This window comes from Coenobita brevimanus, chromosome 29 (genome assembly GCF_032717465.1).
Source record: "Coenobita brevimanus isolate Jiangsu-jjx chromosome 29, ASM3271746v2, whole genome shotgun sequence".
Taxonomy (NCBI): Eukaryota; Metazoa; Arthropoda; class Malacostraca; order Decapoda; family Coenobitidae; genus Coenobita; species Coenobita brevimanus.
In genome coordinates, this window is record NC_136982.1 from 38,421,763 (window position 1) to 38,446,762 (window position 25,000).

Consider the following 25,000-nt stretch of genomic DNA (forward strand, 5'->3'; position numbering starts at 1 on the left):
ATTTCATCCATTGAAATAAGCCCTATGCCCTATTCTTATACCAGATAATATATACAAAAAAGAAATAAAGTAAGTGAGAGTGCCATGCACCTGGAATTGGCTAATTATCACCTGACAACACCTCACGTGCACTCATTTGCTAATTTTCACTGTTTATTTCCCCTTGAAATATGCCGTATAATCTATTCTCGTAATAAAAATATATATAAGGAAGGAAGGGAGAAACCTAAGTGATATTTACATTCACCTGCAACTACCTAATTATTGCAGGCCACCACACCTATGCTAAGTAAATCTTCCCTGGAATTTTCCAGTGATTTCATCCATTGAAATAAGCCCTATGCCCTATTCTTATACCAAAATAATATATACAAAAAAGAAATAAGGTAAGTGATAGTGCCATACACCTGGAATTGGCTAATTATCACCTGACAACACCTCACATGCACTCGTTCGCTAATTTTTGCTGTTTATTTCCCCTTGAAATATGCTGTATAATCTATTCTTGTAATAAAAATATATATAAGGAGGGAAGGGAGAAGCCTAAGTGATATTTACATTCACCTGGAACTACCTAATTTATTATGTATTCTCTAGATTTCCTGCCAATCATTTCATAGCTATGTATTAGCAGCTCTCACAAGGCTGACGTTTGCAGTATTGCACTCTCCCTAGGCAGGCCACCAGTATCAGTTTACTGGCGTCTTTCAAGGTGAAAGTACGTCGGATTCACGCCTGCCAAATTCCTCCGCTTTTTAGCCCCGTGCAAAGGGCCCTGTGACCTCTACCCCCTACTAAACCTCGTGTGCAAAGAGGTAAAGGGCTGACAAATGATAGAGAGTGACTGCGATCTTTCTGGTGAGTAAAACAGTGCAAGTGGAAATGTAAATAATGTGTAAACAGCAAGTGAAAGCAATGAATGTAAATATAAGTGAACAGTGGAAAATAGTTTTATAAGTTTCTGCAAGTGACAGTGCCTAACACAGTGTAAATAAAATAGAAATGTAAATAAAATAGAGAACATAAATAGAAATGTAAATGAGTAGTATTATAAGAATACGAGTATATATGCTAGGAGTAATGAAAGTGAAAGTTTCACTCTAGCATGTATGAATACTATGAGTTATGAAAGTGAAGGTGAAAGTGACATTCACTCTCAACGCTAGTATATAGGACGAGAAAGTGAATGGTACGTATTGTACTGAAAGAGAAATTGAATTCCTACAGTGACAGTAAACTACTACCGGTATTACTGAAGGAAACTTATGGATAAAGACTGTAGATATATATACCGGGTAAGTGTTATATAGTAATAGAAATATAAAGTGTGAGGGATTTTATGAATAATAAATGACAGTACACCGGCGGCGAACGATCGCAAGAGGAAAGGTCATATACGCGCTCGTAATTTTCATTGCTTTCACAGTGTGTTTTTTTTTGGGGGGAGTATGGATTCCAAACTATTTGAGAATCATAGAATAGTGTTTCTAGTGATAATATCAGGCTGTGGTAATCATATTACGGGGTGTCGGGATGTGTAAAGTGGAGACTTCGTTACCCAACTTCAGAGGTCTCCACAAGTCCTACGGTACTCGACGAAGGCTCAACAAACACCCCAGGAGAAAGCTGAAGGTATGTGCCATGTGCATATGTGATTTTAATATTCTAGGACTAATAACTGATTTTTGGCAAATATTTTTAGAGAGTCTGTTGGAGAGCAAATATGCCCACGGGAGCCGCAAGTCAAAGCAAAACAAGCCCACGGTTAAGGGGTTAAAGAACGATAACTGCAGGCTCTTCTGCCATTTGGCCACCACATGGAGTGAGTTCCAAAAAGAAACGATGCATCAGAGTTAGAAAGAAAAAGTAATTAGGCTATATCTGTATCACCTCAGATTTATCTTAGAGATTCTTAACGACGTCACTGTTATGAGTACCGTACCTGATTAGAGAGTCTTGGGAAACTCTTGTGAAGGAGACCACACCGTAGCATATTATGGATTCAAATTTAATTACTGTTGTTAGTACTGCATAGCGTACCAGCAGTCAGTTTACGCTGAGATACTGTGGGGGCAAAAAAAAAAAGAAAATGGTTTGCTCCCCCACTAAAGATTCAGAGGGGGCAACTGACTCCCTCTCCCCCCCCCAAAGCAGGCATCCATGCTCACCTCTCATTTATTCACTCACTAGCTTCCTCCTAGTTAGTACTCATTTTTTCAGTTACTCCATACCCACCCACTCATTCACTCACTCGCCTACCACTCATTCATTTATTCACTAGCTCGCTCCTGTCGCAGTCACTCTTTCCTTTCTCTTTTCCTCTGACAAAAAGGGGGGGAGGGGGTAATCACGCATGTTTAAGTACCGTAGTCCACAAGGAGGAGGCCTACAAAAGATACCAATGTCATCTGCCCCTAAATCCCCTCTCCTTTATGTTTCTGCCCAGAATCGTACTAATCCGTTCTCTGCTGTACTAAGAATACTGTCTTTTCATTTATACTAAATATTCTTGACTCTGAATCAAATTCTTCCTGCTCTTTCTGGCAGTTGGCACCTTGCCACCTTGCCAAAAACCTTTCTAACAACTTTACTTCATCCTTCTTCTTCCCTCCTCTTTTCCCCTCTTATGGCTCAATAGCAATTTCTTCTTTCTTTCCCCACCGTAGACAATTCCAGCTCTGTTCCTCTGTCAGTGTTTCTTAACCTGGGGTGCTAGCACCCCCAGAGGGTGCTGAAATCAATTTTAGGGGGTGCTGGTAAATGCTGCATTATATTTTTTCTTACTGGATTTGCTTAGTATTGGCTTTTTTTTTTTTTTTTTTTTTTTTTTTTTTTTTTGAGACAGTATAAAATAAACTGTCAGGCAGTACTTCACTTTACTTTAACCCTGCAGTAGTGTAGCAGCTGCAGTCCCAGTAACCAGATGTAGAGGGGTGCTGGATTGAGACCTTATTACAAGGGGGGTGCTGAGGTCGGAAAAGGTTAAGAAACCCTGCTCTATCACTTCCCCCCTCTGACTCAGGGTTGGCAAAAAACCCACTTTTTTTTTTTTAAGCCCAACCTACCTGGGTTTTTTCTTTTTTCTCTTTTTTTTTTCACAAAATACCCCCAAAACTGGACAAAAGTGGGTTATTTCAAAGTTTATCTTATCCATCCATCTATCATCCAATCTTACATTGCCCCATAAGGAGCGTAGTAGCCCGGGGCTAGGTATTTGGTCCAGACATTTAAGATGAGAGTGACCAGCCTCACTCATTCGTGAGTGGCAATACATGAGCAGTCAGCCCCAACCAGCCCTTGGATATAAACCTTCACCGGCTCAATCCGATTGGAGTGCAATAATTACCCACTAAACCACAAGGCACCAAAATTTGGTTATATGGTTCCCACCCAGAGTACTAAATTGTATCCTGGTTTACAGGAAACCATTTGGCTTGTCAGTCAGTGTAGGGTCACCCACAGGCAAAAGGACGAGGAAAGAATGAAGGAAAGAAAGGCAGAAGAGGGAGTGTAAAGTCACCCATAGGCAGAAGGACAAGGAAAGAACAAAGGAAAGAAAGACAGAAGAGGATGGAAGGAAAGAAGAATGGAGGAGAGGAAAGGGCAGACACCCGACAGCAGCACTACATTGAGTGAGTGGATGGTGAGCGTCCCCACCCACCTTAAATTTAAATAAAATAATGTTTCCGCTATACATAATTATGAATAGCCCAATAAAATCTTATTTTTCACACAATTATTTGAATGAGGGAAATGAACACAATCATGTCTTGACCTGTTTGCCTGATATCCTTGGGCTGCCTGCTACACAGCAAAACATGCTTCAACATGAGTGGCTTGAGAGCACTGCACAACTCATGAGCTGACAAAGATCAGTCCACACTGCACAATAGTAGGAGAAGGAGTCATTTGCCTTGCTACTTTCCTTTCTTTGGTAATTTTATACTTGCATTTCTCAATCTTCTAAATAATTACTATTGGAAGTACTGTTGCATAAGTGATTTCACACATCATCTTAACTGTAATGCTAGGAGTTTTAAGGGTCAACTTCCCGTCCCTTAAATGCCTAGTGTGTAGCTGGGTTCTCTTTCTAGACTGGAGCTTAGACAAATAGGAGAGAGGCAGGACACAAAAACTCAGGCCAACAACCTTACACGTGTATTACTAAGTTGGACAGTGGAACAGGTATAGATGTCACGGATACAAATACAATGGACAATTTCAACTCTTATGTCTAGATATGGGTTATCAGCATCACGCAGGATACTGCTCGGGTCAAAATGAATAGCACTTTGGGGGCAGAGGTTTCTGTATTATTGGTTATAGGAAGTCCAGGTTTTATATATTCATGGAGTAGCTGGTACTGTTTCACTGCTGGTAAATGTTATTTTAGCACTGTGGTCTGTGTACGGTTTTAATATTAGGAGGTGTTATCAGATGGTAGCGTATTCACTACAACAGACCCGTATCTCACTACTTGTCCGCGTTCATGGTTGCCCTGTCACTTTTACTCACTCCACCACTTTGATGTTACCACTGGTGCTTTCTTACTGACTTCCATTATGTGGTCAGCTCACTGCTCTGCCTTCATGTCACTGAGTCACGGACACTGTGCTATCACTGTTACTCCTTTCTGATCTGGGCGTCGTGGCGGTCAGGTACAAGGGCGGCAGAGGTGTCACAGCCTTACTACTAACGGGGCTGGGTTCCACCGGGGGCCACTGCATCCAGAGGCCACGGGAACGCGCGCAGGGCGTCCTCTCTCTTCCGGGGCTGCGGGTGGCGAAGGGCCCCGCGCTTTCAGGGCTGGGGGCGGGAGTACGACCCTCAGGGCTGGGGCCGAACAGCTGCCTGAACTTCTCGCTCAGGCGCCTGATGGAGGACGAAGATCTCCAGTGTCGGGGTGTGGGGAGATCCCGCCCGGGGGTCCTGGGGACAGTCTGGGGTTCCCGAGGGCTGCGGTCTCCGGTGCTCAGCGGCGCCGTCAGAAAGGGGCTGCGGCACCGGCCTACATCGGAGTCCTTCAGGTGGGTCTTCTCCAGAGCTGGTTGCCAGGAGAAGAGGCCGGGGGAAGTCATGGGGCCTCTCCAGTACACCTCCAGGCTGGGGACTCCCTCTGAGTCGTGGGTGGGAGAACAGGAGTCAGCTCCTGACGGAGGAGCGGCTACAGGCTGTCTCCTGCTGTAGGGCCCGGCTACTGGCCGTGGCCTTCTAGGGGTGCGGCTACAGGCCGTCGCAAGGCCCGGCTACTGGCTGTGGCCTGGGTAAGGGAGCAGCTACCAGCAGACCCAAAGGCACCTTCGGAGCGGCTACAGGCCGTCTCCTGATGAAGGTGGGAGCAGCTGCAGGCTGTCTCCTGATTTCCCTCAGAGTGGCTACAGGCCGTCTCCTTCAGGAGGGCTGAGCGGCTACAGGCCGTCTTGGGAAGGGCAACTTCAGAGCGGCTACAGGCCGTCTCCTGACGAAGGCGGGAGTGTCTGCAGGCCATCTCTGATTCCCCTCAGAGCGGCTACAGGCCATCTCCTTCAGGAGGGCTGAGCAGCTACAGGCTGTCTCGGGGAGGGCACCTTTAGAGTGGCTACAGGCCGTCTCCTGACAAAGGTGGGAGCGGCTGCAGGTCGTCTCCTGATTTCCCTCAGAGCGGCTACAGGCCGTCTCGAGAATGGCACCTTCAGAGCAGCTACAGGCCGTCTCTTGACGAAGGTGGGAGCGGCTGCAGGCTGTCTCCTGATTTCCCTCAGAGTGGCTACAGGCCGTCTCCTTCTGGAAGGTTGAGCGGCTACAGGCCGTCTCCTTCAGGAGGGTTGAGCGGCTACAGGCCGTCTCCTTCAGGAGGGTTGAGCGGCTACAGGCCGTCTCCTTCAGGAGGGTTAAGCGGCTACAGGCTATCTCCTGACAAAGGTGGGAACGGCTACAGGCCTTCTCCTTATTTCCCTCAGAGCAGCTACAGGCCGCCTCCTTCAGGAGGGTTGAGCAGCTACAGGCTGTCTCAGGGATGCTGGCAGGAGCTGGAGAAACAGCTCCACCCCGATGTTGGGTGGGGAAGGCTCGCCCAGAAGGTAGTCTGGTATTCCTTCTATGGTGGTGGCGGACGAGCTCCGGATCATTGGGATGCACGGCCCGGGCAGACTTATGCCGTTGTCGTCCCGAGTCTTGGCGCGCTGTCATTATTCATCTCTGGGCTCCTTGTAGGAGTGTTGGGTCGCCCCCTGTGGCTCTATACTTCATTTTATTAACAGTACCAGTAATACTGTAATAGCTTTTGTAACCAAATATCTAAGCCTATAAAATACATCTATTTTAAACAGAAAACTATTGTTATAATGTACCGTATTTCTATAGAATTATTGATATTTGGTAATGATATGAGACAACACATATGGTAGTATAAGTTAACTCCAGTAATGATTACTGTTATATAACAAATTTACCCCACTAATTTCAAAACTTTCAAAATTAGAGACAGGTGGTGCTGGCTGTAAAGTTTGTATTCACCACATTACATCAGGATGTATAAAAACTGAATCTGCTGAGAAGGAAAGCAATGTAAAAATATTCTTAAGATGAAGAAAAATTTGACCTGATTTTTTGAAATTGCCATAAGGAATGATGTTATTATTTTTCAGGAAATATTATTATTTCATGTTGGTAAGTCATTTAGAAGTGAAGTGTCATTTTTATTTTATCACTGAGGCAAAGAATTGCATTCTTATAAAAAAAAAAAAAAGTACTTTTGCTATAGCCTATAAGTTGGGTAACATAAGAACCATAATTTACTGTGACACAAAAATATTATCATTTCAAAAGAAAAAGATAATGGTTATAAAACCTATTAGAAAAATAGAAGTATTATGAATAGTTTGGAAAAAATCAAAGAACAACATTCATATTTGCAAAGAGCATGTTTTACTTGTGTTGGTGATGAGAAATGTAATAAGCTTTTTTTTTTTTTTAAATCGTTAAGATTATGCTGCCAAGATAGTTTATTATAAATACTTGGCGATATTGTTTTTTTTTTAACCAGTGAAACAGAATATGATTAAGTAGCCATTATTTACTTCTGATATTGTGTGCAAAAATACAACTATTTAACCAAATAAAACTGAATTTGTTATTAAATACGTTATTTTTAAAAACCCAGTAAAGTGGGTAAAATAGTGTTTTTTTTTTCAATTGGGTTTTACTGAAAAAACCCGGGTGGGTAACCACTTTAGTGCCAACCCTGCTCTGACTTCCTTCTGACTGACATTTGAATTTCTTCAGTTGATGTACTTTCTGCCCTCACTTACCTCAGTAGTAACAATTAGTTCCAGAGAGGGGACTGTATTCCACTTCGAAGAAAAAAAAAAAGTGATGAATCGTTTACTATATTGTGCTAGTGCAACAAAATCAGTTGTATAGAGAACAGTTAAACAGGTTTGTCAAGTTGTTTTGAGCATGTTGTTACTGTTGTTATAGTTGCTATTCTTATATATCTTTTCAGTTAACAGTAAACTTAAATGAACTCGGTGTTCATATAGTTTCTAGGACTTTAACCCGTCACGTCCCGAGGTTTTCCGCACCTCCGACATCCCCCAGTCCCGAGGTATTTTCAATTTTTTTTTTTTTTGGCTAAAACCTTCGCTTTTGGTGAGAAACATCGAAAATTCATAGAGAAATCGCTCACCTGAGGTTTAAAGTGCCCAATCCAGGTAGGAGTTCCTCCTTACCTGAGTGGGTTTTCTAACATGCTGGCACCAAAGAAAACGAGTTCTATGGGAGGGTAACTATTTTATCCACTCATAAACGGTATTTATTTATTTACTTGGTACGAATGTATATGTAGTATGACAGTATATTGGTTTTCAAGCAGTAATAAAGGTATTATAAGCATTGTTTCACTCACTAACTAATCACCATACCTGACCTATTTTTGCCACACTACCTGATCATTATTTCTGGCTGTTTCTTCTTCTAATGCTATGTAAACATTGTCCTCCACATTGTCATCGATTGGGGAATCACTCTGGCCCTGAATAACTTTACTAGCCAGGTCACTGGTAACAGGTCCTTTGCCAAGACAATGGCGTGAGGGGGGGAGGGGGGAGGTTATGCAGTGTAAGGCATTGTCCCTGCTTGGTATCTTGTACAGGAATAGAGGAAGGTGTCCCGTGTATACATACGAAAAATCACGTGCGAAAATTGAAAATTGTGCAAATGAGGTACCTTGCAATTGCACGACGTACTGGTACGTCGCCGGGACTGGCAAATGCAAATCGTGGTGACGTACCCATACGTCGTCGGGACGGGGCGGGTTAAGATAAGACGTAGGTACTCAAACAAGCAGGATCTATCTCTCCGAGAAACAAAGATGTAAGAGAACATTCGCTTTCAACCTTCAAGTTGACCTTGAAAAAGGGTCACAGATCAAATCTGACCACATATAGACACCCTGGATATGACTTTCTGATTGTTTTTTATACAAACATAGGGTCTGTCTCTCATAGAAACCTTGAAGATGACCTTGAAGGAAAGGTCACAGGTCAAATCTGACCACTTTTAGACTCACTATATATGACTTCCTTTTTAAGTTTATTCTATCTATCTATCTATCTATTGCCAGACGCCTCAATCCCATTTGGGGTGGCCACAAACAAATCGCCTCCAAGTCACCCTGTCCCCCGCCATTTCACTGCCCTGCTCCCAACTCACACCCCCCTCTCTCGTATACCTCTCCACCCTATCCCTCCATCTCATCCTCGGCCTCCCCCTCCCTCTTCCCCCCTCCACCTCACTCACATACACTCTTTTCGTCAGTCTTTCACCCTCCATCCTCTCCACATGGCCAAACCACCTCAGTGTGTTCCTCCTAACGCTTCCTATCACATCCACATCCACACCACAACGCTCCTTTATATCCTCATTCGTCAGCCTGTCTCTCCATGTGACTCCACATGTTCCTCTTAAATAACTCATTTCCACTGCTCTCACTCTTGACTTGTGTCCTTCCAAGAACGTCCAAGCTTCACTAGTTAGAGTTGGTATCACAATACTGTCATGTAGTAACTTTTTCACATCCATGCTTGCTTCCCTGTTTCTTGTCACTGCCATTGTGAATGGAGTTATTTTGTAAAGTTATGCATTAAATTTTATGCTCTTTTTCTCTGTAATGTAAAGTTTAGCATTAAATTTTATGCTCTTTTTCTCTGTAATGTTTTATTTTTGTGATTGTTAATTTTTTAGGGAAAAAATGAATAAAAAGAAAGTAAATAAACCATACACCAGATTACTGGCATCTTCCATTCATAAGATATTTGTAACAGTTGGACTTAAACTGCTGAAGGTTGAAGTTTGGGAGGAAACAACTCTGGGGAAGCAACTTCTAGAGAGATGCAGTTCGGGGAATAAAAGAATTCTGATAGGCAGAAGTTCTGCAATATGGCCGTGTGACATTCCAGTCTTGAGCGCTACCATGTAATTTTATCTCAGTTTGAATGCTAAATAATTTAGAGTGTTACATATACATGAAAGAAAACTCTGGATATTTTGGATGTCTCCGAGTTAGTAACTGTTGCTCTTCGAGAGGGTACTAGAACTGTGAGAAGTAGGGAAGGAGGTGGAAGAGCCTTGGGCAGTCACTTTCGTCTTAGTTCAGTTTGAGTTTAGTTCAGTGTCAGTGCAGTTTGTGAAAATTGTATAGCTCTGGTGCTTGTGAAAACAGTAAAGTGTAGTTGGCAAGCATTAAGTTTAATTATTTGGAAAATAAAGACAACAGACTTAACCCCGAATGTACTATTAGAATCAATCAATCCTTTTCCAGAATTTCCCTTGATGCCTAATAGGCAGGGTTGCCAAAGTCGCAGTTTCCTGCCAGATTGGGCTGGTTTTGAAGCTCTTCCGCGGGCAAATTTTACTGGTTGCGGGTTGCGTTTTTGGGGGGCTGGTTTGAAAACTGACGCTGTTTTTTGGGCTAGTTTGGAGTTAAACCACATCATGACAAAATGCTGAGAGAGAGGGAGAGAGAGAGAGAGAGTTGTTTAAACATACAGCAGAGAGAGAGAGAGACCCTCTAATATTCCCATAGGGACCAGTGGGTGCAGCCCATGAGAGATCCAGAGCAGTTCTGGATAACTATATAACCATACTGATTCGTGCAGAGAGAGGGACTTCCAAGAATTAGGCAGTTTTGTTTTATCCCTGCTATCGTTGCCAGCAAGCAGTGCCGCAGTAGAGAGGGTTTTCTCTCAATATAATTTAGTGAAAAGTAAATTAATAAACAGACTGTAACATGAAATAGTTGAAGACACTCTTCATGTTAGAGCATAATTACATGTATATGCAAAGACATAAAATGTGTTTTAATGATTTCACATCAAACAAAATGATGTTAGCAAATTTCACATATGACGTAATGTACACAGCAAAGAACACAGTGATGATGATCATGAATTATTTTTATAAAACACTGATTTCGCATAATAAGAGGATTTTTAAAATAATTATTGGTGTTGGGCTGGTTTTCAGTTGGGTTTCTGCGGGTAGAGCTGGGTGCAACTTGGCAACCCTGCTGATTGGATCGATAGAGGAGCCTTTGTAAATAACTGCGAACACTAGGCTTCGGCCCTATTGTGACATATATCGATGCAAACCAATGAGAACTAAGTCCTGAGTAGGGAAGGGGGGGGGGAGGATCCAGGCTGCTACCCGTGGTGGGGGGGGGGTGATTCCCCCACCGCCCTCTTGCCACTTACCTCTACCCCAAACCCTTTGTTCCCTCTTCCCCTCCGTCACTTGTAACTGGACTCACAGCTCCTCCTACCAACTCTGTAAAGCTGATTTACTGTACCCCTTCATACTCCCTCCACCTCCAGCTACTTTCTTGCTGTGGCTACTTGGTAAACATTTGACATATGATATGTACATTGTCTGGTGTGTAAAATCAAGATCTTTCATTCTATAATACCCAAATTAATGTTGGCGCAATTTTTTTTTTTTTTCCTCTTCCTATATGCAAGGGTTTCCAGTGTCAGTTTTTTATGATCTTTGACAGGCTATAGCTCAATAACCAGTTGGTCTAGAGTGCTCTGGTTTGTGGCATAAGGTGTGTAAATTCAAGCTCTAAACCTTTGGCATAAAACATTTTAATTCTGTAAGAGCTGAAAAATCGGCTTCATGTACTGTACAGGTTTTCAGGGAAGTTCGGTCGATCAAATTGCGTATCCTAGGGGTTAAGAAGCCAGTACAGTAATCCCTCTAATATCCGAACGCCCAATATCCGAACATCCCCACTAACCGGACATAATCCTCCTGGGATCCAATATTCCCAAAATGGGCCAAAAACCGCAAAAAATTCGAAAAAATCTGACTTTTTTCCCTCCCATAATTTGAAATTCCCGCCTGGTGCCAAACAGCTGTTACACCATGGTCCCTTCACCCCTTCCTTCCTCCCCCTCCCCCCTCCCTTGTCAGGTTGCCATTTGGTATTTTTCATTACCAAGTGTGGGCCAATTTGGTAATGAAAAATTCGTTTGGTAATGAATTAGAATAATGCATTACCAAATGGATTTTTCACATGTATGAGGATACACAGGATGGAGATGGTGGATTGTTTGCTCTCTCTGATTAATCTGCTACCCTACATAGTGTGAAAATAATCAACATGGTGTTAGTTATAAGGAGGGTGATTACATGTATTTCCACTTGTATATATAATTAGCGAAGAATATATGCTAGCTTTACGAATTTGGTAATGAAAAGTTATATTTGACAATGAAAGTTGAGGAGATTGGTAATGTGGCTGTTGCGATCTGGCAACTCTGTTACTCCACCAGGCACCAACATCAACAGTCACAGCTTAACTCCGATGGAGAGCAGATACTCATAACAGTGCAAGCCACAGGTGCTTGTTTTTTGTGAGTAAACAGTGAATAAACTGCAATACCTTGCCACTAGAACACACAGGAATTTACAGTGTTGTGCAGTGTTAAGAAATTAGAATTTAGAGTGCAGAGGATTAACTGTGGACTGCAAACTGGCGGTTCAAACCAGTCCAGGAGCAAGGGACTTGTAGGTACCCAGAATGTTTAATATTGTATAAACTCACCTCTAAAACCTCATTTTATGGTTCTTTTGCATTTATTTCAGTCTTTTATGTCCCTTATTGGTGTGATTTGGGTCTTAAATAGGTGCAATGCATGTCCAGAGGGAGTTGTATAGGTGTTTTTCAGAGTTAGGGTCCATAAGTACAAGTCCATAAGCTGGGGCCCAATATCCAGACAGGACCACTATCCGGACCTGCCTATGGCTCTATTACGTTGGATATTGGAGGGATTACTGTATTTATTTACCACACCTGAGGCTAACCACAAGAAGAAGGCTAAGAACAACTCACTGGGCAATGTCCTTCCTATACTGCGCTGCTGCTATTGGAGCATGTGGCAGTGTGGGACGAGGACACAACAGTATATTAACTTTCAGCCTTAAGTATGCAGCCAGATATACCACATATGAGTAGTAGATTGGATTTCTCATGGATGGCCAACCCTTCATGGTGAGGAGGTGGTACACTTGAAGAGGATGGTTCTTCATGAGTGGTTTAGATCCCCGTGGAGGGGGGGAGGCTGGCATATAGATGATGTAGCTGGAGACTGGCCTATGTTGCTAGTACTGTTAAAGTTGTAGACATGATCCAGTTCTGTCAGTTGAAAGCAATCAAACCATGGCTTGCAGTGCAAGATGTCTAAAAGTATTATTGACCCCAGGTTTATGAGAATAGTATCCAGACTGTTTTATCTGCTTTAGGGAAGTTGGAGAGTATAAGTCACTACGGGAAGCAGTTGCCCAGAAAAATTTCAACCTGTGTAAAAAACTGATCGTGGAGCGTGAGGATGTCTCGTGTGTGGACGAGGACGGGTCATCTCTGCTTCATGTTCTGGCCACCAAGTACTCACAAGATGAGACCAGGTATGTGCAGTTGACAACGAAAGTTATCTAATGTATCTCACCTTCTATACTTGTCACTTTCCTCTACTGTCTAATATTCCTAAGCTCAGAGTGTGAGAGAGGTGGGGAGGGGAGAGGCAGGCAGAGGGGGGTTTTGTATATTAACCCTTCATAGGTAACCTTCAAAATCATGTTTTTAAAGGTAACCTGGTGCCGAATGTGGTCCAGCAAATTTAGAAATAAAGTGTTCGTAAAGTTGCGGTCAGAGACTTTGTTTACACAAGTCCAAAATTCAAGCAACTATCCCTTAATACAAGGTAAAAAGTTTATGAAAATCGCATGATATTTAGTATTTTGTTCAAATTTTTTACTAAAATAAGTGATGTAAAAAAGTGAATATAGTAAAAAAAAAAAACTTAAAGTTTCCTGAGTGGGCTGCCTCTTGGATGGTATGGAGGGGAAGGGTGGACGTCCTTGTGGTAGGAGTCTAGGCCCTGTAGTGCCCATGGGAGCCAAACGGGAAAGAAATTAAAATAGGGTAAGTTTTTTTACCTCAAAAAATCATCTCCCTTTTTTAAAAATTCGTAGGGGTACCTAAATATACAGGGATCGGCACGAAAATCTGTATGCATGTCCCCATATCTAAGAACACTGCTACCATAGAAAAAAGGGAATCGGAATGCAATACAGTAAAACCACGATATAATGGTCTTCAGTAGACCGGAATTTGCCTTTATCAGAGTCGAGGAACTACCGGACTTAATTTCAATGTATCGGAAAATGTCCGATAAAGCCTGAAGCAGTCTGGACTGCCTGACCACTTCAGCTATGTTCTTTACAATAAGGTAAAAAAAAAAAAAAAAAAAAAAAATGTTTATCAGAGTACAGTGGTGTATTATTATATATATTATACCTTTTGATTGATTAATGTACCATAGTTAAAGTATAACACATTACAGTACTGCAGTGGTAGTCAAAACAGTTTAAAAACCATTGGTGCATAATGTCTGGTATGTCGGAAAAAGTCCGGATTAGCAGGGGGAAGTCTGGATGTTGCTTTGATCGGAATTTTGCTTTTTTTGGAATGGCTTGGGCCCCAATTAGTCCGTTATAGTGAGGTCTTACTGTTGATGTAAATGCCACAAAAATCATTATGTCAAGTTGTATCACGTGGCACAAACATCTGGCTGAGTTGCCTGTGAGTATCATAAACCAGACTCTATTACCCTGTGCTGTAAGGCAGAAATTGGCAAGGTAGTGAAGAAAATAAAAAGTATTTATCAGGTAAAATGGGGTCATTTTCATCCCCAGCAGACTTGCTGTTGCCAAGAATGTGGGAGGGATCAGAGCAGCACCTCCACTCACCATCGACTTAGGCCAACCCACCAGGTAGCGGCCCACCTAACTGCATGAATGCGAAAAATGATGCTTTGTGCAGTTGCCCGGGGCCTTTTTGACCCGCTTTTCCTCTCCAGGGTTAATCCCAGTAAAACAAATAACTCAGCAAATGGCCATCCCTTACGGGATTATGGCGTCTGGCAATAGATAGATAGATAGAGATGTTGATCAGGCTGTAAATGATGCTCAATATGATAGGACAGGAAGAATAATAGCCCCAGGTGTGAAACACAGAGTGAAGTAGTTGACGAACTTTTGTCCAAGTCTACTGTTGGGAATTTCTGTTTTCCATGTGGTCATTGAAAATCATCTAAAGAATGTGCAAAAACTTTTTCTTTTTCTGACCAGTGTTATTACTCATAGTACTGAAATTCAAAGTGCAAGGGGAGGGAAGCAGGAGAGGCAGTAGGACTTATGCTGCAAACAGTACACTTGTAACAAATGGATTCTACTCACCTTCTGCCTCTACCACAGATAAATGCTTAGATTAATGCCAGTGAACTAAATGAAGTCCGTTAAGGCAGATATCAGTTTTCTGGTGTCTCAGTCTTCCCTTGCCTAACAACCCACAGTGGTCAGTGTTATTTGTTATAATGCTGAATAAATATTAGCCATGGGAAATAGATTTTGTCCAAGAGTCTGACCAACATATAAGAGTCGAACTGGGGATCTTCCAGTTGTCTGTTGACTGGAGCGAAATGTTGACATTATTAATTATTATTCCAACTGCTTAGCCCCGGACTACTATGCTCCTCACGGGGCAATGTAGGATCGGATGATGGATGGATGGATGATGATTATTATTATTATTTATTAATATTATTATTATTCATTCATCTTAAATATCAGAACCTACTTGCCTAGCCCCGGGTTCCTAAGCTTCTCGTGGAGCAACATAGAAATGGATGATGGATGGATTATTATTATTGTTATTATTATTATTATTATTATTACAGTAAGACCTCATTATAACGGACTAATTGGGGCCCAAACCATTCCGAAAAATACGAAACTCCGATAAAAGCAACATCCGGACTTCCCTCTGCTAATCCAGGCTTTTTCAAATATATCAGACATTAGTCCGGATTGCATGAATGGTTTTTAAACTGTTTTGACTTCCATTGCAGCACTGTACTGTGTTATAACTTCACTGCATTAATCAAATGGTATAATAATACAGTATATAATAATACCAGCGGTGGGCAGCGCGAACGAAGAAGGACCTTGCGCAAGCGCAAAGCGCAAGCCACAGTTCACTACCTTGCACAAGCGCAAATGCGGAATCTGACAAATATTTAGCTTGCGCAATGTCACAAAGCGCAAGCGCAAACCATTTGCATATATTTTTGGGAATTACTGAAAAATATTGAGATATTTAAATAAAACAGCATAACTACTGTACTTACTCTTATATATTATTATTATTTTCTATTATTTGTAATTTGCGCAAGTGCACAATCTAATATTTAGCTTGTGCAGTGTCGCAAAGCACTAGCGCAAATCATTTGCATATATTTGTGGGAATTACTGTAAAATATATATTGGTATAATTAAATACATTATTAAATTAGCAACCTGCCCACCACCCACGGTGACTGAGGTACAGTAGGTCATTGTCCGGGAGAAACTGCCTTTATTTACCAAGGCATTGGCAAAGATCATGTGATTACTGTATCATCAATTTTCTCTCTCTCTCTCTCTCTCTCTCTCTCTCTCCGACAGAGGAGGGAGGGAATGGAGAATAAGAGAGAGAAGAGGGACTAAGTTTATACCTAATCTCCTCACTGAAAAGGATGCTCCTTTGTCATTCCCGTATTTACTTTCTCTCTCTCAGAATAATGCCCTTTATCTCTCTCTCTCTCTCTCTCTCTCTCTCTCTCTCGTCTTGTCAAGACAATTTATTTAATAATTCAATATAGATATACAATAGCATGTGTAATTTGTTACAAAAAATAAAAAATCATGAAAACAGAGTATTTAAATCAAATATCCACAGCCTAATAAATTATTAGGGAAGGAATGGAAATAAGAGAGAGAAGAGTACTTACATATTTCATGAGAGTGAAGTAAATGTTAATAACATCTTTCATGAATACTTAAATATTGCTTGAGAATGAAGGAGATGGGTTATTAATAAGATTCATTTTGAATGCTGTACATCCTTTCTTGAGAGTGGTGCAGATATTAGCAAGATCCTTTATGAATCCTTCTTTTCTTGAGAGTGGAGTAAATGTTAATAAGACCCTTTATAAATTCAACTACAGAGCCAGGAATATACCATCCCTGCTGCTTGAGAGTGGTGTGGACATCAATGCCAGGGACAAAAATGGGGACACACCACTCCACATCGCAGCAAGGAAGGGCCTGCATAACCTGTGCAGCATATTTGTGCTGCACTCCCAAGATAATGTCCCCACCTTGGAAATCAGTGCGAAGAACCATAAAAGTATGACACCTCTCCACCACGCAGCGCTGGGCGGACATGGCCAGGTGGTACGGCTGCTGCTAGACCATGGTGCTAACCCTGGATGTAAAGACAAGAGGAGGTATTGTTTGGGACAATTTTGTCTAATGCTGTAGATGTTGATCTAGTACCGTAGTTAGAGAAATGAAATACAGTAACAGAATGCACAGTGAGGCTAGATGTGGTGAGGAGATGGAGAATCTGGGAGCATTAAATTACTGTACTTAGGTAGTCTGGTGATTAACAATGTAAGTTTAGAGGATGAAATGCTTGAAAGGTAACAGCAGGGTAGAAAGGTTTCCAGTTCATGAAAACCAGCGATAAAGAATAGGGAAGTGAACATGGAATTTAAAAATCCCTGCGTAACAGTATTGTGATCCCCACTCTGACATACAGAAGTGAAGGTTTGTCCCTGTTGGAAGTTCACAGGGCAAGAGTGAGAGCAGTAGAAATGAGTTATTTGAGAGGAGCATGTGGAGTTACACAGTGAAACAGACAGACTAATGAGGAAGTGGAGAATGTTGTGGTGTTGATGTGGATATGATTGAAAGTGTTAAGGGAAAACTCTGAGATTGTCTGGCCATGTGGAGATGATGGAGTATGACAAACTGACTAGAAGAGTGTATGAGTGAAATGGAAAGGGGAAGTAGGAAGTGGAGGCCAAGAATGCGATGGATGGATGGGGTGGAGAGAAACTGTATATAGGAGAGGGGGGATGTGAGCTGGAGGGAGGGCAGCCAAATGACAGAAGACTGGGTGACATAGAGGCAATTTGTTTGTGGCCATATCATAAGGGATTAGGGTGTCTGGCAGTAGATAGATAGATAGATTAACCAGTGGTTTGAATGCCCCAGTCTTGCATTGGCTTAGTCCTAAAGAGTATACCTGGAGGCTTGTAGATCATAAGGTCATCAGGGAAAGTAAGCTGGTTAACCACCCTTGAATGAACTGGACTGCAGTAGCCTATTCGTGACTGAAAGAGGGTAATATGGGATTGGCTCACTGTTAATATATTATACTGTGGTGTATTGTTTCTTCTTATCTGCTGAATTCTTGTATTTTGTGGGAATTAGCACAGCATTACTGATGTTTACCCAGCATCATTTTCTACTTCCCTTATAATATGTCTTGCTTTATATTGCTTTCAGTTTATGCTCACTGATGTTTTTTGACACGTGGGAGCACCCACCATTCACCCACTGGATGTAGTGCTGCCTTCAGGTGACTCTACACTGAGTGACAGGCTAAATGATTTCACGTAAACCAGAAAACCATTTGGGTGGTAACCATATAACCAGATGATACCAGGTGGTCTAGTGGGTTAAGGTGCTTCAACCAGACTGAGCATGTAAAGGGGTGGTCAGAGTTTATTGCTTACAAAATGCCACTCAGGGATAAGTGAGACTGATTACCCTCTCCTTAAATATAGGGAATGAGTAGTCTAGCCTCAGGCTTCTCTTGATGGAACAAAACAGGATTAGGTGGTGGACGAATTACATGGTTGATTAGAAATATCGTGAGCTAAAATACTTGCACTCTTCTTGCCAGCAGGCTGAGCCATCTCCACAACACTCACAATATTCCAGGCGTACTGTAAGTTGCAGTACAGTATCATGAACCACGTTATGTTTCACCTCTCCAGTGTAATGGGATCTGTAAATGCCCACATTGCTGGTACGCAAAGTGAGGATCCTCTCTTTGGCTCAGTGGTAATGTGCATGCATTTGGACCATGTGCACTGGGGATCGAATCTTGGCCACACTAGTGATTAATTTGTTAAGTTTCATTTCAGTTATTACATTGTTGGCAGTGATGGAATGTGAGGCAAGGCGTAGTTGGCAATTTGATGTTGTACCTTGGTTAGCTGACAGCATCCAGGCCATTACATCCCGGGGATAAGCTGTTCGATCAGTGTGGTCTGCAGTGTCCCTAATGGCGTCCTCCAATGCTACGCTACCATGTGTGTTCGAAATTCACCAAATGAATCATCAGTGGGAGAAAAGAGGGATGTAATGGGGTCTATAAATGGAAAGAGGGATGTAATGGGGTCTATAAATGACCGCATTGCCAGGAGGTAAAGTGGGAGATCCTCTGTTTGGCTCATTGGTAACGTGCGCACATTTAGAGCGCAGGGGCCTGAGTTAGAATCCTGGCCAGGACTGTGATTAATTTAAGTTTCATCTCAGTTTTTACATTGGTGGCAATGGAGGGATGTGAGACGAGGCTTGGTTGGCAATTTGATGCTGTTCCATGGTTAGCTGGTAGCATTCTTGTCCTTACATTCTGGGGATGAGCTGTTAGGTGTGATCCACAGTATCCCCGATGGTGGCCTCCGATGCAGTGTTACCGTGTCTGTTCGAAACTCACCAAATTAATCACCAAGGGGAGAGAAGAGAGATGTAATGGATTCTATAAATGGCCTCACTGCTGGTAGGCAAAATGGGGATCCTCTGTTTGGCTCAGTGGTAATGTGCGCGCATTTCGAGTGTGTGCACCGAGGATCAAATCTCAGCCACACTAGTGATTAATATGTTAAGTTTCATTCCACCTATTGCACCAGCTTCTCATTTTGAACCCCCCACTTCCCTCCCCCCTCCCTCTCTCTCTCTCTCTCTCTCTCTTTCTTTCTTTTGCAGAGAAAATTAAGCTACTCAGACAGGAACCTGGGAATCAGCTTTGCCATAGGGTCTGTCTAATGCCATGCACTTTCCCACCACACTCTCACACTGTTTTAATGATACAGTCCAAACAGTTGTATAGTATGATTCAGACTTTATCATGCATAAAGGGAAGGCAGACCTTCAGTTTTTTTAGTCGTTTCTGAGTTAGCTATGATAACCTAGGCCATCCAGGTGCAGTGTAGAAAAAAACAGGGAAATTCTTTGTCAAGTGTTATATAAAGTCATAAGAAAATCGGAAGTTTGTCCATATCACTACAGTGCCCATGTACATTTAGTTTTAACCATGGCTACATCAACTCCACTACAGCATTTCATTTTATTTAAAACCTCATCGCAGACACAGCCTGCCCACAGCAACAAAACTACCTCAGCACACATCAGACATGACTTGAAGATAACGGGCTGATGATCACTCCACTCAGATCCACTGCTACACTCATCAAAGGCAGTCATGAGCACAGGTACACCCTTAACATCAAACTCAATAATGTACCTATGCCACACACACCCTGGACTAAGATCCTTAGAGTAACATTTGACACTGGACTCATCATTGAGAACCATATACAAAACATCAACAGGCAGTACATCCCCAGACTCGGCACGCTTTGGGAAATTATAGAGACAGACTTGGACAACAAACAGAAATACACTTTCTACTCAGCAAACGGTACATAATATCAGCTGTGTCTTGTGCCTTCCAGCATGGGCCTCTGTCCTATCAAACACTCAACAACACCTTCCAAACCATACTGAACAATTTCCCTATGCAACATTACTGGTTGCACCAGTACCACTCCCACAGCTCACTCACACTTTGAAACCAATGTCTTCCCTGTTAGAGAATATCTTGACATGAGAGGCACACAATTCTTTGTGGCAGCCTGTGCTGACATACAACACCCCTGTCATTATATATGACAAGAACCACAGAACACAGCTAGACACAAAAAAGAATCACCACACAAACATTCCCATACCGTCTTCACCTAATCCTACCTCCAGACATTTCATGCACAGGGCAGTACAACAACTTTGTCTGAACACTAGGCACAAGTCCCCTCTTCTGGCATTCACCCATCAGAGGTATCCATAAACAGAGCTGACTAAGTTCATCTAACTTGGCGTAGATCAGGACCTCACCCAAGCCTCCTCAAATACCAACCTAGATTTGGGTTGGGTGGAATCAAAGATGACACGTACCCCTCTAGTAGAATAGGCCTAGGCAGTGGCTCAGTCGGTAGAGAGGTTGCCTGTAGTCGCAATGGACCTAGGTTCAAATCCCCGCTGGTGCAGGGAACAGTTTAAGGATTTGCCAGACCAGACACCTCAATCCCGTTTGGGGTGGCCACAAACAAATCGCCTCCAAGTCGCCCTGTCCCCCGCCATTTCACTGCCCTGCTTCCAACTCACACCCCCCTCTCTCATATACCTCTCCACCCCATCCCTCCATCTCATCCTCAGCCTCCCCCTCCCTCTTCCCCCCTCCACCTCACTCACATACACTCTCTTCATCAGTCTTTCACCCTCCATCCTCTCCACATGGCCAAACCACCTCAGTGTGTTCCTCCTGACGCTTCCTATCGCATCCACATCCACACCACAACGCTCCTTTATATCCTCATTCGTCAGCCTGTCTCTCCATGTGACTCCACAGGCTCCTCTTAAATAACTCATTTCCACTGCTCTCACTCTTGACTTGTGTCCTTCCAACAGCGTCCAAGCTTCTCTTCCGTATGTTAGAGTTGGTATCACAATACTGTCATGTAGTAACTTTTTCACTTCCATGCTCACTTCCCTGTTTCTTATCACTGCTTTCAAGGAACCAGCAACCTTTCTTCCCTGCTGTACCCTTTCAAGCACTTCACCCTCCAAACCTCCATCCTTACTCATCACACTACCCAAGTACTTAAACGTACTCACATTTTCCATTTCCTCCCCATCCAACCTCGCTGTACATTCACTGACTTCACCTTTCTCAGAGACCATCACTTTACTCTTCCCTACATTCACCTTTAGATTCCGTTTCTTACACACTCTCCCAAACTCATCCACCAAGCCTCGCAGCTCTTCTTCGTCTTCACTCAACAACACAGTATCATCTGCAAACAACAGTACAGGGAGTTTCCAAACACTATCCTCTCTCACCAGGGCCACTCCAACATCCACTACCCTACCTTGTACCTCTTTTATTACCCCATCCATGTACAGATTGAACAGCCATGGAGACATGACACATCCCTGTTTCAACCCAACTTTCAAAGAGAAAAATCCACTTAGTTCACCATCCACACGCACTGCAGCCTTCGCACCATCGTACATACTCTTCACAGCATTCAACAACTTCCCATCTACTCCATATATTCTTAACACTTTCCACAGTCCATGTCTATCCACCCTGTCATATGCTTTCTCCAAATCCATGAAAGCCGCATACAACTTCTTCCCTTCTCTAGAAACTTTTCCACTAAAGATCTAAGAATGAATATCTGATCTACACAACCTCTTCCCTTCCTAAAGCCTCCCTGTTCTTCTCCAACTAATTTCTCTGTTCTTTCTCTAACTCTGTCAATAAGTATCCTACCATACACTTTTCTTATTGTACTAAGAAGACAAATGCCCCTATGATTACCACACACATCTTTTTCCCCTTTTCCTTTGTACAAGGGAATAATTATACCTGACTTCCAATCCTTCAGGACTCTACCTTCCTCCCAGGCCAATCTGCACATCTTCCACATCCATTCTACTACTATCTCTTCCCCATGCTTCAGCATTTCACCACATACTCCATCAATTCCTGGGGCTTTCCCTGATTTAACTTTCTTCATTGCTTCCACAACTTCTATCCTACTGATTTCTTCCTGTCTTCTCACCTCCCTCCTTCTCCCAGCCATTCCCCAGCCACTTATACTCGCATTACTTCCATCCTTTATGTTCAACAATTCCTTAAAGTGTTCTCTCCATCTGCTCACTTTTTCTCCCTTCTCCACTAGTAATCTACCATTTTTATCTTTCACTCCCCTGCTAACTTCACTTCCACCCTGTCTTGCTCTTTTCACCTCTTTCCAGAACATTTTCTTACAGTCCCTCCACTTTACACTCAAATTCCTTCCAAATTCCTCATCCACTCTCTTCTTACTCTCTCTTACTAATCTTTTCACCTCTCTCTTTCTTTGTACATATAACTCTCTCTTCCGCCTCTCAACTTCTTCTACGCCCCTATGTTGAATTTCATTAAATCAGGCTTTACTGATCTGCCAGAAGATCCGCCGACATGTTGTAAAAATACCCCCTCTAATACCAATACACCAGTCCTGTATGAGACAACCCTACCATGTATTCAATATGGACGGTGGGTGTTAGCGCCGAAGTGGTGACATGTAGAGGTGTATGGTATGTAGGAGGACTGCTGGGCCTTGATAGCAGGCTGTGAAGCCTATGCCCAGAGTCTGACACATTTAAAAAAAAAAAAAAAAAAAAAAAAAAAAAACGCCACACTAAGACACAGAATTGTTAACAGTGCAGAGAACATAATGGAATGGCCCCGTAAGGATAGTTGTTTACCTACTGTACAGTTGACAGGTCTGCTGGGCCATGCTTGACTAGGATTAAGCAACAGTAACAATCTAAGACCATATTATTTTATTTGCCTGCTAGGAGCATCAGTGTTAATACTGGAACAAGTAACTCTTTCCTGGTTTTTAAAACTCTAGTATTCTCTTTCAGCTAATGGCAGACATTATTATTCAAGTGAAAGTGAGCCACAAGAGCCTCACTGTTAATACTGGTAACATTAACCCACTAATCACTGGGACACCTCTTGTAAAATATTTCAGCAAACACCAGATAGTTTTATTTAGCTGACTGACTGATAGCCTGAGATTATTAAGATTCTTGTCTGCATATCGGCCAGGTTCCTGCCACTGCACTATGCTGCTGAGAATGGCCATTACGAATGTTGTCGGCTGCTGGCACCCTCCTATACTGGCCATAACTCCACTGTCCCACCTACCATGCTGGCCACGAAGGCAGGACACCACCGCTGCCTCACTGAGATGGACACCATAAGGGACGTCTTGGATCTCAACTACCAGGTATACTTAGAGACAAAAGTTCATCCAGTAATTCAGCTTTGCCAGTTCGCACATAACTCCTTCTATCCAATGACATCTTTTCTGCTTTGTTCTTACCACCACTAGATAATTTTACCTAATATACAGAAGACTCATTAAATAGGAGGAGTTAGAACCAACTTAATTCCTATTACTACAAAATGGCCTCCCTGAGTTCATTAAAACCTAGTACAGGTATTAGCCTAAGTAAAATTAGAAATACATCATCAGAGTGAGGTTTTAAGGCTTGTCAGCCACTTTAACACAGAAAGTGATTGCATCTGCAGCTGAACTGAGAGAGGCCTGAAAAGAGATTGTCAAACATATTTACGATCAGTTCCGTGTCATAATGTAGTAATGTTTTTACAGGAAGAACTAGATATGCAGATTTGCACATTAACTCTCCTGTCCTTCATTGAACATTGAGATGCCTTGCAATTTTTATCAAGTAATTTATGTGTGTGTGTGTGTGTGTGTGTGTGTATATATATATATATATATATATATATATATATATATATATATATACAGTATATATATTGTATATACATATCTATCTATATATATACATATCTGTCTATCTATCTATCTATATATATATATATATATATATATATATATATATATATATATATATATATATATATATATATATATATATATATATATATATATATATATATATATATATACAGTAGAAGTCCTATTATTCGGCAGCTGATTATTCGGTAGGTCCGACATTTCGGTGGTTTTGAGAAATAGTCCCGTTTTCGAAAATCTTTGATTGATCGGCAGATGTCCGGAATCATCTCGGCAGTCCAGGAAGTGTTATCTGTGACTTGTAGGCCTAATGTTTCATTACACTTAAATTTCTATATTTTTTCAGATTCTGGTATAGTACTGTATTGATTACAGTATTGCACAGTATCATACAGTACAGTAACCACCCCCACCAAATTAGCAAGGGTTACATTCCAAGCCCCCTCACTAATTCTTGAAATTCTTTCATTCTTGACACCTTCCTGAAAATGACATTTACTGGTATTTGCGTAGCCCATGAACCACTGATATTGTAATGCATTACCCGTAAATAAATGTTGCTTGTTAAATCAATTTCCCCATTGTTTTTAGCTGTAAGGCTGTGACAGATCTAGCATTTTTATTCTTCAGCATAATGGTGGAAGGGACTGTCCTGTTTAACTAAACGTAACCTAACCGAGTTTAACTGTAGCTAATAATTTAACCAAACCCAACCTAACCTGAAGTCAGAAAAATACTTAAAAATAAACTGGAGGAATATGAATTGCTAAAGTCTCTCTGATGAAAGTTAAACGTACATTTAGCGCTCATTCTTTTGTTCGTTTTTGTGTTTAATGTGAAAGAGAGAGTATTGATTCAAACAGTAATATATCCCATTAACC

General features: G+C 42.0%; 1 protein-coding gene across 1 annotated transcript in view; it reads left to right on the forward strand.

The window, feature by feature from the left end:
- The window catches only part of LOC145395007 (transient receptor potential cation channel subfamily A member 1-like), a 128,434-nt gene that overhangs the window by 31,454 nt on the left and 71,980 nt on the right, over positions 1 to 25,000 (forward strand). The window contains exons 4-6 of the mRNA XM_080268752.1: positions 12,781 to 12,942; positions 16,584 to 16,865; positions 23,381 to 23,561. Coding sequence (XP_080124878.1) covers positions 12,781 to 12,942; positions 16,584 to 16,865; positions 23,381 to 23,561 — 625 coding nt within the window. The remainder of the gene's footprint in view (positions 1 to 12,780; positions 12,943 to 16,583; positions 16,866 to 23,380; positions 23,562 to 25,000) is intronic.